Here is a 14683-nt window from a genome sequence, read left to right on the forward strand (position 1 = left end):
TGCCGTACATCAATGATGTATTTATGAAAGTAAACATTACAAATGCCTAGCATCATGATAAATTACTTACAGTTGTGCCGTACATCAATGATGTATTTATGAAAGTAAACATTACAAATGCCTAGCATCATGATAAATTACTTACAGTTGTGCCGTACATCAATGATGTATTTATGAAAGTAAACATTATAAAATGCCATGCATGATGATAAATTACTTACAGTTGTGCCGTACATCAATGATGTATTTATGAAAGTAAACATTACAAATGCCTAGCATCATGATAAATTACTTACAGTTGTGCCGTACATCAATGATGTATTTATGAAAGTAAACATTACAAAATGCCTAGCATCATGATAAATTACTTACAGTTGTGCCGTACATCAATGATGTATTTATGAAAGTAAACATTACAAATGCCTAGCATCATGATAAATTACTTACAGTTGTGCCGTACATCAATGATGTATTCATGAAAGTAAACATTACAAAATGCCTAGCATCATGATAAATTACTTACAGTTGTGCCGTACATCAATGATGTATTCATGAAAGTAAACATTACAAATGCCTAGCATCATGATAAATTACTTACAGTTGTGCCGTACATCAATGATGTATTTATGAAAGTAAACATTACAAATTCCTAGCATCATGATAAATTACTTACAGTTGTGCCGTACATCAATGATGTATTCATGAAAGTAAACATTACAAAATGCCTAGCATCATGATAAATTACTTACAGTTGTGCCGTACATCAATGATGTATTCATGAAAGTAAACATTACAAAATGCCTAGCATCATGATAAATTACTTACAGTTGTGCCGTACGTACATCAATGATGTATTCATGAAAGTAAACATTATAAAATGCCTAGCATCATGATAAATTACTTACAGTTGTGCCGTACATCAATGATGTATTTATGAAAGTAAACATTACAAAATGCCTAGCATCATGATAAATTACTTACAGTTGTGCCGTACATCAATGATGTATTTATGAAAGTAAACATTACAAATTCCTAGCATCATGATAAATTACTTACAGTTGTGCCGTACATCAATGATGTATTTATGAAAGTAAACATTACAAAATGCCTAGCATCATGATAAATTACTTACAGTTGTGCCGTACATCAATGATGTATTCATGAAAGTAAACATTACAAATGCCTAGCATCATGATAAATTACTTACAGTTGTGCCGTACATCAATGATGTATTCATGAAAGTAAACATTACAAAATGCCTAGCATGATGATAAATTACTTACAGTTGTGCCGTACATCAATGATGTATTCATGAAAGTAAACATTACAAATGCCTAGCATCATGATAAATTACTTACAGTTGTGCCGTACATCAATGATGTATTTATGAAAGTAAACATTACAAATGCCTAGCATCATGATAAATTACTTACAGTTGTGCCGTACATCAATGATGTATTTATGAAAGTAAACATTACAAAATGCCTAGCATCATGATAAATTACTTACAGTTGTGCCGTACATCAATGATGTATTTATGAAAGTAAACATTACAAATTCCTAGCATCATGATAAATTACTTACAGTTGTGCCGTACATCAATGATGTATTTATGAAAGTAAACATTACAAAATGCCTAGCATCATGATAAATTACTTACAGTTGTGCCGTACATCAATGATGTATTCATGAAAGTAAACATTACAAATGCCTAGCATCATGATAAATTACTTACAGTTGTGCCGTACATCAATGATGTATTCATGAAAGTAAACATTACAAAATGCCTAGCATCATGATAAATTACTTACAGTTGTGCCGTACATCAATGATGTATTCATGAAAGTAAACATTACAAAATGCCTAGCATCATGATAAATTACTTACAGTTGTGCCGTACGTACATCAATGATGTATTCATGAAAGTAAACATTATAAAATGCCTAGCATCATGATAAATTACTTACAGTTGTGCCGTACATCAATGATGTATTTATGAAAGTAAACATTACAAATTCCTAGCATCATGATAAATTACTTACAGTTGTGCCGTACATCAATGATGTATTTATGAAAGTAAACATTACAAATTCCTAGCATCATGATAAATTACTTACAGTTGTGCCGTACATCAATGATGTATTTATGAAAGTAAACATTACAAATTCCTAGCATCATGATAAATTACTTACAGTTGTGCCGTACATCAATGATGTATTTATGAAAGTAAACATTATAAAATGCCTAGCATCATGATAAATTACTTACAGTTGTGCCGTACATCAATGATGTATTTATGAAAGTAAACATTACAAATGCCTAACATCATGATAAATTACTTACAGTTGTGCCGTACATCAATGATGTATTTATGAAAGTAAACATTATAAAATGCCTAGCATCATGATAAATTACTTACAGTTGTGCCGTACATCAATGATGTATTTATGAAAGTAAACATTACAAATGCCTAGCATCATGATAAATTACTTACAGTTGTGCCGTACATCAATGATGTATTTATGAAAGTAAACATTACAAAATGCCTAGCATCATGATAAATTACTTACAGTTGTGCCGTACATCAATGATGTATTTATGAAAGTAAACATTACAAATTCCTAGCATCATGATAAATTACTTACAGTTGTGCCGTACATCAATGATGTATTTATGAAAGTAAACATTACAAATTCCTAGCATCATGATAAATTACTTACAGTTGTGCCGTACATCAATGATGTATTTATGAAAGTAAACATTACAAATTCCTAGCATCATGATAAATTACTTACAGTTGTGCCGTACATCAATGATGTATTTATGAAAGTAAACATTATAAAATGCCTAGCATCATGATAAATTACTTACAGTTGTGCCGTACATCAATGATGTATTTATGAAAGTAAACATTACAAATGCCTAACATCATGATAAATTACTTACAGTTGTGCCGTACATCAATGATGTATTTATGAAAGTAAACATTATAAAATGCCTAGCATCATGATAAATTACTTACAGTTGTGCCGTACATCAATGATGTATTTATGAAAGTAAACATTACAAATGCCTAGCATCATGATAAATTACTTACAGTTGTGCCGTACATCAATGATGTATTTATGAAAGTAAACATTACAAAATGCCTAGCATCATGATAAATTACTTACAGTTGTGCCGTACATCAATGATGTATTTATGAAAGTAAACATTACAAATTCCTAGCATCATGATAAATTACTTACAGTTGTGCCGTACATCAATGATGTATTTATGAAAGTAAACATTACAAATTCCTAGCATCATGATAAATTACTTACAGTTGTGCCGTACATCAATGATGTATTTATGAAAGTAAACATTACAAATTCCTAGCATCATGATAAATTACTTACAGTTGTGCCGTACATCAATGATGTATTTATGAAAGTAAACATTACAAATTCCTAGCATCATGATAAATTACTTACAGTTGTGCCGTACATCAATGATGTATTTATGAAAGTAAACATTACAAAATGCTTAGCATCATGATAAATTACTTACAGTTGTGCCGTACATCAATGATGTATTTATGAAAGTAAACATTACAAATTCCTAGCATCATGATAAATTACTTACAGTTGTGCCGTACATCAATGATGTATTTATGAAAGTAAACATTATAAAATGCCTAGCATCATGATAAATTACTTACAGTTGTGCCGTACATCAATGATGTATTTATGAAAGTAAACATTATAAAATGCCTAGCATCATGATAAATTACTTACAGTTGTGCCGTACATCAATGATGTATTTATGAAAGTAAACATTATAAAATGCCTAGCATGATGATAAATTACTTACAGTTGTGCCGTACATCAATGATGTATTTATGAAAGTAAACATTACAAATTCCTAGCATCATGATAAATTACTTACAGTTGTGCCGTACATCAATGATGTATTTATGAAAGTAAACATTACAAAATGCCTAGCATCATGATAAATTACTTGACAGACAATCCCTTCAGCTTATTGAAAATAAGATAAAAGGAGATGTTAAGAGTATGAGGAACTAACCCCAAAATAAATTTTATTTAAACAAGTAAGAATTGAAATTTCACCCCAAATATCGCATATATTAGACAATGAAGACAATTTTATTGTTTCCTTTTAGACCTACTGTTCAATTTGGGTATATTGATGCAACCTTATCACCAGGGACACCGATATTAGATAATGCGACAGCAAACGGAGTGTATAGTGGGAAAGTGTCATTCACGCCATCCTCTGTTGGACAGTATCAATTGTGTATACAGACTGCAGACCCCGTCAATCAGTAAGTTATTTTGTGCATGCATTTTTCGCCTGTGACGTAATCTTTTAATGTTGCAAAATTATCTTTAAACGGAGACTCATTTTTGCGTAAACGTTTCAGAAGTGGCGTTAGTTAGTATTTATATCCGATACCGGTCACTACGAATACTGTTATTTGGACAATAAATCAAGATATATATATATATATATATATATATATATATATATATATATATATATATATATATATATATATATATCCAATAGCCCGTAATGATAACTCTTTTATTCAAGCAGTTCCTGGTTTCCAAATCTTTTGTGATGCGTCTTCGATATCTATCTGACACAGTATCAAGACGCAGGCGTCTAAATTAGTCAAATAGGCTTTAAATTCTATTATTCTGCTGCAAACATTTACGCTTTGTAAATAGTATGTATCCGTCGCGATTTCCTGTGGTGCAGAGTCATTCACTGCTATTCTGAGATGCTGGTGTGCCATGTCTTAAAAATACAAAAGTTCAATAGGCCCTGAACTAAGCGATAAATATGAAAAACAATTGTCCCCATACTTTGTCCGTTACCCCTTAAGTCTCACCAAAAATAATTATTTATTGTCCGCTGCGATGTCCATATGTGGTAATTACCACAGAAAATCTTCATCATCCTTGAGCGCCGTTTTGATCAGATTCATCATTAACAGCCCGGGGTGGGAGAGTAAGGTTGGGTTCTCGATTCAACAAAAAATGAGTTTAATTATTCTTGGTATATTTTGTGTCTCCTTGTGGAATAAAGAACCAAATAAACCATTATAAATATAGTTACTTATGTCATGCAGCACATCATCTCATGTCTTTTATTTGATGTTTCCCCGTTTATTCCTTCAGAGTCAACGTTGATGAAATATGCTGTACTGTAACGGTTCTTAACTGTAAGTAACATTGCGCACAATATCTCAAATTAAATTTAACACTGGATAAAATGATCATAGAAATATAATGATAAAATAATTGATTTGCCTTGGTATATGATTCCAGAATCAGTAGTATAGTTCTTTTGTTGGTAAAAAATAACATAATTAAATTAAAGATGTATCTTATTGCGACATCATTATTTGTAATAATTTCAGTAAAGTTGTTAATTGCATAGATATATGGTTTAAATTCTACATATTAATACTAAATGTTAATACTAAAATTATCATTAATTGAAGTAAATGAAATTATGTACATTAAGCCATGAATTATGACATATAACAATGTAAACCAAACAAATCCGATTAAAACAACTTTTGCCAACCAAGAGCACGATCAATGATCTATGCAATGCACATAGTTAACTTAAAGCGATGGTGTTTATCATATTCTGAATTACGTAACGTTGGAAATAACAAACCATGCATACCATACATTATATATATATATATATATATATATATATATATATATATATATATATACACTCTGAATGACATCATTAACACACTAATCATATGACACTAAGTTATTGGAAGAAACTTGTATATAAAAAAAACGTTCCACCTCCGTTGCAGCCGTTACTGTTATTTGTGTTTCAGCATCACTGCAATCTACTCAGGTAAGTAAAATATCCAAAAAAATCCAAACATTAGAAAATTAATATAATAATTACTGCAATTATGAAAAGTCATTACACTCTCAAATATGTATTTATTCCATACAAGGTAAAAGTCCTTATATTAAAAAGTGTAGCGATAAGGTTTAGCTACCATTTATTATTATGATTATTATTATTACAACCATCATTACTGATACAAACACTGAAATTTAAAGAGGATGTAAAGCATTAGTATGATAAGTTTTATTATTATCATGATCCCGCTCGATCAAGTCGGCAGAGCGCAAATGTAATCAATACATCCGTCCATCAGTCCGTCCGACTGTCCGTTCGGTTGTATGTCCGTTAGATATATCGTTTCCGTGGCATAACTTTTCTGGATATTGGTGGATTTCAACCGAAATTTGTTTACAGCTTTATATTCGTACGAACTCTAGCTAGTTTGATTCACTGCTTTATAAATCATTATTTGCATGAGATATGGCTCCTGCTTGTATGATCTCTTAATGTTCTGGTTTCTCAGAGATAAATTCCAAGGTATTTTATATTTCCTCAATTCTGTTTTATACTGATATATAATCAGAAGAAAACATTATTTCCAACGTCTCTTTACTTTACATTTCCGTAAGTTATAACCCCCAACTGACCTTCTCCTAACCTTAATTTTATAACATACCATTTAAGGATAGAAAGATTTTGTATGCATTATGAATGCATCTGAGTAGTGAAGTGGGGCACTATAGGGTCTATGGGAATTAGCATTAAAAACACCCCTGGATCAATATAGAGTCTATGTAAATTTAACATGGAGAAAAACCCTGGGTCAATATAGGGTCTATGAGGAATTAGCATTACAGACTTCCCCGGGTCTGTATAGGGTCTATGTAAATTTAACATGGGAATTTGGGAACTGTTGAGCGTCAAATGGAACAGAGTCGGGACCCTATTTTAATATGGTTCCGACCTGATGGGTCTATGGAAATGGAACAGGGGTAGGCAATTGAAAGTCTAGCTCTTTTCGAGAGATTGGAGTGGCCCTGAAAAGGGCCTTTGGGTGTATGTTAATATGCCCTTAACATAAAGGGCGTCTGCAACATCTTCTTCGTCTTAGGCTTCGTCTCATGGTAGGTCCATACACTAGCACTCTTTTGAGGCATCCTTGCCTCTCCACGTAAATCCTACGTATCCATAGGCTGGTGGCGGTCCTATGGACAACTGTCCATTCGGATCGGACATACATCGGCATGTCCGTCCTGAACATCATCGTTGACACAAGGGTAGAAGATTCAACGTCGGTCCACATGTTGAGGCGCCGAGAACAGGTGAATCAATGCAGTGAACTGCGCTTATTTATAGGGGGAGGAAGGATTGAAACGGATTGAGTTCATTGACCAATCCAAACACGCGTTACAAAATTCAGTCAGCCCACATCCAATCCGAAGAGAGCAGTCTGTGACGTAACGTAATCTATATAGATTCGCTATCGCCTTTTCACAGTCAATCCATGGGACAGTTTTTCAACATGACGGGAACTCAGAAAACGATCAATTGGGGTGCACCAACGGTGAAGACTACCCAAGGGAACCCGGACTTACTTTCAGAAGAGGTGAATTGGGATTTTATGGATTTTCTTACCTCGCAAGAATTTGTTCCGGAACGTTCGTCACCTTCTTCATTACCACACGTGGAGAATTTTAGACAGAGACAGAAAGAAGAATTGGAGAAATTTATACAACAGCAAAAGGAAGCGGAACAAGCTTTTCTCCTACAGCAACAGCAGCAAGAAGAAGAGATAAGAAAAAAACAACAAGAAGAAGAAGCAGCAGCAGCAAAGAAGCAAGGGTGTGAAAATCAAACGGTCACGGTACTGTTATACATTTTAGCGGAGTTAAAAAGTCTGAAACAAATGTATCAGACTTCTTTATTACGACCGAAGAGAATACGACCTTCCCGAGCTAAACACTCCAGCCCTGTGACAAAGCCTATCGTGCCACCCTTAGTGATTTCAACCAAATCATCATCATCATCATCAACAGTACGCAGTCCAGAAGTAGGCCTTGGTCGTGGCAAAGGCTTAAGACAGTTAAAGTTCATTGCTTAAACTATCCCCTACACCAAAAAAAGGCCCTTTTCAGGGCCACCTACGTCTCTCGAAAAGAGATAGACTTTCAATTGCCAACATCCATTAAAACTCAAAAAAAAAAAACCATTTTACCCCTATAGTGCATGTGTATGAGTGTGTGTGTGTGAGTGTACGTTCTTATTTTAAAATCAAAACCCAAAGACACTTACCTTTTTATACCTAACTTATTCTTTTATAAATATTTACAATCCAATTCACAATTCACAACAGAGCACTTTAAAAAGTTCGTAGACTTCTTCTGTCTCATTGTTTAGTCTCTCTGTTTTTTGAATTTCTTCACCGTCACAGTCTTTTCCTCCTCTTCCTCCTCACTTTCTTCCCTTCTTTTCTTCTCCTGTTTCTTTTTCTTCACCTGTCTGCTTTCTTCCTCCTTTTCTTCTTCCTCTTCTTCCTCTGAAGAATCCCTCTCTTCTTCTGACTCCTCTTGTTTCTTTTTTGGGCAATCTGGAGACCAATGTCCTTTTTCTTGACAATAATAACAGGTATCTTGACTTTTGTCTTTTCTAACCCCTTTTCTTCTTTTTTGACGGTCTGGACACTCTGAAGACCAATGCCCTTTCTTCTGACAGATATAGCAAGTATCTTCACTTTTATCTCGCAAGGAAGGAGAGTAGTCCGTCGGCTGGTCTGAAGAGAATTTTCTAATGACCACTCGCAAAGCTCTGATGAAACGTTCGATTTGGGTAGTCTCTTCCATCGTTGTGCTCGGTTTGAGAGTGAAATGAATAGTGAAAGGACAAGACACACACCCTTTTATATACGCTGGTCTGCCATGACTATAAATTAGTCCATGGTGTTTAAATTTTAGTCATTTGACTTTTTGCAGTCAAGATGAAACGATCCAATTCATTCAAGAAGAAAGAAGAAAGTAAGAGGCAGAAACGTGATCCATCGCCTCGTGCCAGAGCTGAAGTCTTGGCACAAATTCATGCCAGTGATTTTGAAGAGGACATGAGTGAACTAGAATTCAAACCCAGAGAGTCTTCCTCTAAACAAAGTTCACCACCCTTAGTCAACCCTGAAAAGTACTATCACATTCGAGAGACAGAAAAGCGCTTCTCTAGAAAATTTAGAACCACGGTTTACACCTACACGGTGAAGTTTAAAAATTTCAAGTCCGACGTACCGTTAGAGAAAGCAGAAGGGTTCACCACAGAGATGTGGGATTCTTTGCTCACCACACTCAAGCGACAATGTCAAGCCAAAGAAGACGATCGCTTGAGACTTTCCATACAACACGACGGCTTGAAATCCCCTGTTTGGATCGAGTTTAGTAGCCCTGCAGAACTGACCCCTTCCAAAGTCATGGACAAAATTCAACACGTACAACAATCCAATGACCAGTTTGACATCACCGACGGAAAAGCCACACTGTTTATGACCCACGTGTCTCCTCCTCAAGGGACTGGACGCAAAAAGATGTTATTGGTGAACGACCTTCGCAGCATTAAGCGTAGCCTCGTCCAAATTCACAACCCTCAAGACCAGATGTGTTTAGCCAGGGCTATCGTGGTGGGACGAACTTATGCCAACAAGAACGACACGGTAGAATGGAAAAGAGACTGGGAGAACATTCGACAATCGGACCGAGCCAAACAACGAAGTGAAGCAGAACTCCTGTTACAACAAGCTGGCCTGTCCACAGACACACCCTGTGGCATTCCTGAGATGCAAACATTGCAAGATATTTTAGCTCCACGCTACACCTTGAAAGTGCACCCTCAAGAAATGCGTGGGCCTCGGTTGTTTCGAGGGAAAGACTTTAAGGATGGAAAATACATTTAAGGATGGAAAATACATTCATGTCTATCATCACGATGACCATTTCGATACCATTACCACTATCACCGGATTCCTGGGATATGTTTATTATTGCGAGAAATGTGACTATGGCTATAACAATCGAGAGCAACACAAGCATTGTGGATCGAAATGCTCAGCATGCTTGGCCTCTCCACCCTGTCTGAGCGAAGGGCAAGAACCAGTGCATTGTTCAACTTGTCAGCGCACGTTTGTCAGCCCTGCCTGTTACCAACAACATTTGAAGACGCAAGGTTCACAGAAGAAATGTGCTTGTCAACTCCTGAGATTGTGCCTTACGTGTGGCCAAAGCATACGTACCAATAATGCCAAGGCACACGTATGTTCAGGAAAGAAAAAATGTCACATTTGTCACCACATCGTGGATTTGGAACATCAATGCTACGTGCAAAAATACCAATCCCAACCAGAGAAAGAGGATGGACACAAGAAGAAAGGCAATTTCATCTTTTTCGATTTCGAATGCATGCAAGAGACCGGTATTCACATTCCTAATTTGTGCGTGGCTCATCAGGCGTGCGAAAAGTGCATTCAAGAACCTTTCTTGAGTCATTGCCCTCACTGCAGCAAGATTCCTGGAGGACGTGAAAAAATCTTTCGGGGACCGAACACGCTAGCCGATTTCGCCCGATGAGTCTTAGACCCCATCGACAAGACGTGGAGCCAAGAGGACATCGAACGTTACCGAGATTGGCATCGTCATGCCACGGTGATGGCTCACAATTTCTCCGGATACGATGGACAGTTTCTTTTGAGATACTATACGGAACAAGGCACCGAGCGTCCTAAAGTGACTTTGAACGGAGCCAAAATCATTTTCATGCAAGTGGGACAAGTACAGTTTAAAGATTCGATGAGTTACTTGGCCATGCCTTTGAGTCGAATGCCTAAAACGTTTGGAATGACAGAAATGGCTAAAGGGTACTTTCCACACTTTTTCAATACGGAAGCCAATCAACACGCCGTTCTACCCAATTAGCCTGAGGCTCACTATTACGACCCCGACAACATGCGTACCGAACAACGAGAAGATTTCTATGCTTGGTACCAAGGACACGCCTCAGATCCTTTCGATTTTCAGGAAGAAATGTTAAAGTATTGTCGTTCCGACGTGGACATTTTACGGCGTTGCTGTGGAAAATTTCGAGAACTGTTCATGGAACACGGAGGGGTCGATCCTTTAAAAGAAGCTTGCACCATTGCCAAAGCGTGTTCCTTAGTGTACAGACAACGATTCATGCCTGAAAACACCGTGGCTGTCATCGGTCCTCAAACGACCAACTATGTCAAACGTCAATACTCGGTCAAATCCCTACGCTGGTTACGTTACTTGTGCGACAAGGAAGACAAATGGATTCAGCATGCCCGCAACGACGGGGGCGAAAAGACCATCGGAACGCATTCGGTCGATGGCTGAGACTTAGAAAACCCCAAGATCGTGTACGAGTTTAACGGTTGCTTATTTCACTGATGTCCCGTCTGTTACCCTGACCGCGGCACTAAAAATCAGTTTTTACAACGAACCTAGGAAGACTTGTACCAGGCCACTTGTCAGCGACGCCTAAAGTTAGAACAGAAAGGATACCAAGTGGTGGAAATGTGGGAACACGAATACGATCACCGTTTGAAAACCGATCCCGAGTTTGAACGCCTCGTGGAAAGCTACCAGTTCATGGACCCCCTGAACCCGAGGGATAGTTTGTACGGAGGAAGGACCAATGCCACCTGTTTGCTGTAACAAGCCGACGAAGAGAAAGGAGAAGAAATCAAATACTTGGACGTGTGTTCGCTGTATCCCTACGTGTGCAAATATTGTCGCTTTCCTGTAGGGCACCCGCAATTGTTCACGGAACACATCGACCTGAAAAACATTCGACAATACGAAGGCTTGATCAAGTGCAAAGTTTTGCCTCCCACGGACTTGTACCATCCCGTGTTACCTCACCATTGTCAAGGCAAACTGATGTTTCCTTTGTGCCGTACTTGTGCCGAAACGTGCAACCAAGATCAACCTTGTCATCACACCCAGGAAGAACGGGCCTTGACGGGGACGTGGGTCAGCGTAGAATTGTTCAAAGCTCTGGACATGGGATACCAACTGTTAGAAGTGTACGAAATTTGCCACTTTCCCAAGACACAACAATACCACAAGGGTGACCCCAGTCAGAAAGGCATTTTCGTAGACTACGTTGATGCCTTTTTGAAACTGAAGCAAGAAGCCAGCGGCTATCCGTCCTGGTGTCACACTCCCGAAGACCAAATAAAATTCAAAGAGTAATACCGGGAACAAGAAGACATCACTTTAGACCACATCGAGAAAAACGAAGGCAGGCGATCGTTTGCCAAACGAGAGTTGTTCAAGGAAAAAAGTCACTTTTCAACCAGTGTTAGTGACAGTGCAAGAAGAAGAAGAACCCGTCACCCAGGACATGACTGTCGTGGACATGCCTGAAAGACCCTTTCGGGAGGACACTTGTGTGACCTTACATAATATAGAACTGGTCAGAACATTACCCAAAACATGTTGTACAGACACTTGTGCTTATTCCACGTTAATGGTTTTCATGTGCACTTTATCGTTGTACTTAAGCCTTTGGCTTTTATGTGTTTTTGTCTTTCGTATTCATGTTTAAAACATTCAATAAACGTGTCCTGAAAAAAGTATATAAACTCTCGTCTTGTTTGTTTTCGTGTCACAAGTGACATTCCTCACACTATGGCTACCTCTGCTGTCTCTGCTCCCTCTTCCTCCACTGTCAAAGTCATCGACGAACACTTAGATCGTGCCAGTTGGGAGGCTTTGTATCTTCGCCATCCCTTTAACATGCTCATTGCTGAACCTAGCGGTTCAGGCAAAACCGAATTCGTCAAACGTTTGATCGAACATAAACATCATTTGTTCGATCGACCACCTCAGCGGATCGTGTGGTGTTACAAAGAGTGGCAATCGGCGTACAGCCTCTTGCGAGAAAGTCAAGGCGATTCCATCGTGTTTGTGGAAGGCATTCCTAAAGAAGACGACGGCATCGTCTCTGACTCCCGTCAAACCCATTTGGTCATTTTCGACGACATGTTAGGAGAAGACGAAGAAGAAATTAAACTGTGGTTCACGCGCAAAGGGCATCACCGTAATGCCAGTGTTGTTTACATCACCCAAAATTTGTTTCAACAAAGTAAAGCCCATCGCACCATCAGTCTCAATGCACATTACGTGGTCTTGTTTAAAAGCCCTCGAGATAAATCGCAAGTGCAAGTCTTAGCCAAACAGTTAGGAACGCCTTGGCTGACTCAGGCGTTTGACGATACCACTCAAACTCCACACGCTTATTTACTCGTCGATTTGAAACCTACGACCCCCGATGATTTGCGATTTCGCACGTACTTGTTTTGCTAAAACTGTGAATGTACTTGATTTCCAGCTTCCCCTGCGAACATTAACTCGCGACACGTTTTCTTCTCTTGCTAGTAATAACGTTAACAATGTGCTAAGATGGTTCAAACCTATAGACCTTTGAAATTTAATTATTGATACCTTCTTATATCCGGATGCGTTGTTATCATATGAAGTATTTTATATAGCCGTATTTTTTAACCGTACATTCATTTCCTTACAAAAGCCAGAGATCCACTCAAACGCTTATCACGCGAAAGAAATAATCTCGACAAAGACGAATCCTATATACTTATCTGATTAATTAGGGCATGAAATCTGTTTTAATTTCTTTTTATCTCTCATTTATCTTTTCTTCAGACTTTCCATTAGATTTGTATTCTCCATGTGCTATCCTTTTCTTGCCATAATGCTAATCTTTTGATTAATGTACTTGGTGAAAACTTTATTTTCTACAGAATTCAACGTTTGAATATTGTCATGTGATATACTTTACGTATATTGAAAGGAGAAGAAATGTAGAAGTATTTGGGTTCGGATCCAATCTTTAATTTTCAATATTGCACTGATCCTAAATATTGCTTAAATTAAGAAATAAGTGTTTAAGCTATCATTTACATTAGTTATGGCCGCTGAATCAACGTCCGCGTAGACGTTACTTTCTGCAGCAAAACTACAGCAGGGGCGTCAGATTTCAATCAACTATGTTTGCAGCGTTATACTAAAGGGATATCAGATGATTTTAATTATCAGCGGAATTTTTTTTCCATAAGATGCATTGAAAGGTTATAATGTCTTCAACTGACGGTCAAGATTTCACTTGTTCAACACTATAATGTAGAATAAAATGAATTTGCTGTCGTGTTTTACATTATTGAACTCTAGTATGTGTTGATTGCAAGAATTTTACAACATTTTATTGATTTATCATTGATTATAACTGAATATGCCCCCTTTTGTTTTTGCAAATTTCCTCCGTTGAACACCTCAGCTTAGCAAATTGTAGCCTATGCGGTGTACACATCATTAACATTTCTAGTAATTATTAAGTTAAATGTATCATTATTATTATTATTATTATTATTATTATTATTACAGACACCATTCCAGAAGCCGACATTGAATGAAAACTCCACTGTAAAGTGTCAAGTTAATACAACTTGCCATATCATTACTTATATGGATATGAAACATGGAAAATGGTAAGTGGCAAATTCTCAAAACATACTATCACAATTTGCAACAGAAATGTTACAGGCAACTCGAAAAGGCGAAGAACCATATATGATATTTCATTATATTGAATTTTCATGTCAATAACTTTTCATAAATTTCACCGTTTATTTATGGTTCATGGGTTTAAATTATTGTAAATCGATAGCTCAATCAGCCTTCCTACACCATACAAATTACCTTCTTCAAATTAACTG

At 37.0% G+C, this 14683-nt stretch overlaps 1 protein-coding gene across 1 annotated transcript in view; it reads left to right on the plus strand.

Annotated features, from left to right (window-relative positions):
• The window catches only part of LOC149792433 (uncharacterized), a 138045-nt gene that overhangs the window by 109501 nt on the left and 13861 nt on the right, over positions 1-14683 (plus strand). Inside the window, exons 67-70 of the mRNA XM_089969575.1 lie at positions 4166-4327; positions 5190-5233; positions 5879-5898; positions 14352-14455. Of these exons, the coding sequence (XP_089825701.1) occupies positions 4166-4327; positions 5190-5233; positions 5879-5898; positions 14352-14455 (330 nt within the window). The remainder of the gene's footprint in view (positions 1-4165; positions 4328-5189; positions 5234-5878; positions 5899-14351; positions 14456-14683) is intronic.

Source organism: Sinohyriopsis cumingii, chromosome 9, assembly GCF_028554795.1.
Source record: "Sinohyriopsis cumingii isolate HCF-2022 chromosome 9, ASM2855479v2, whole genome shotgun sequence".
In the NCBI taxonomy this organism is placed as follows: domain Eukaryota; kingdom Metazoa; phylum Mollusca; class Bivalvia; order Unionida; family Unionidae; genus Sinohyriopsis; species Sinohyriopsis cumingii.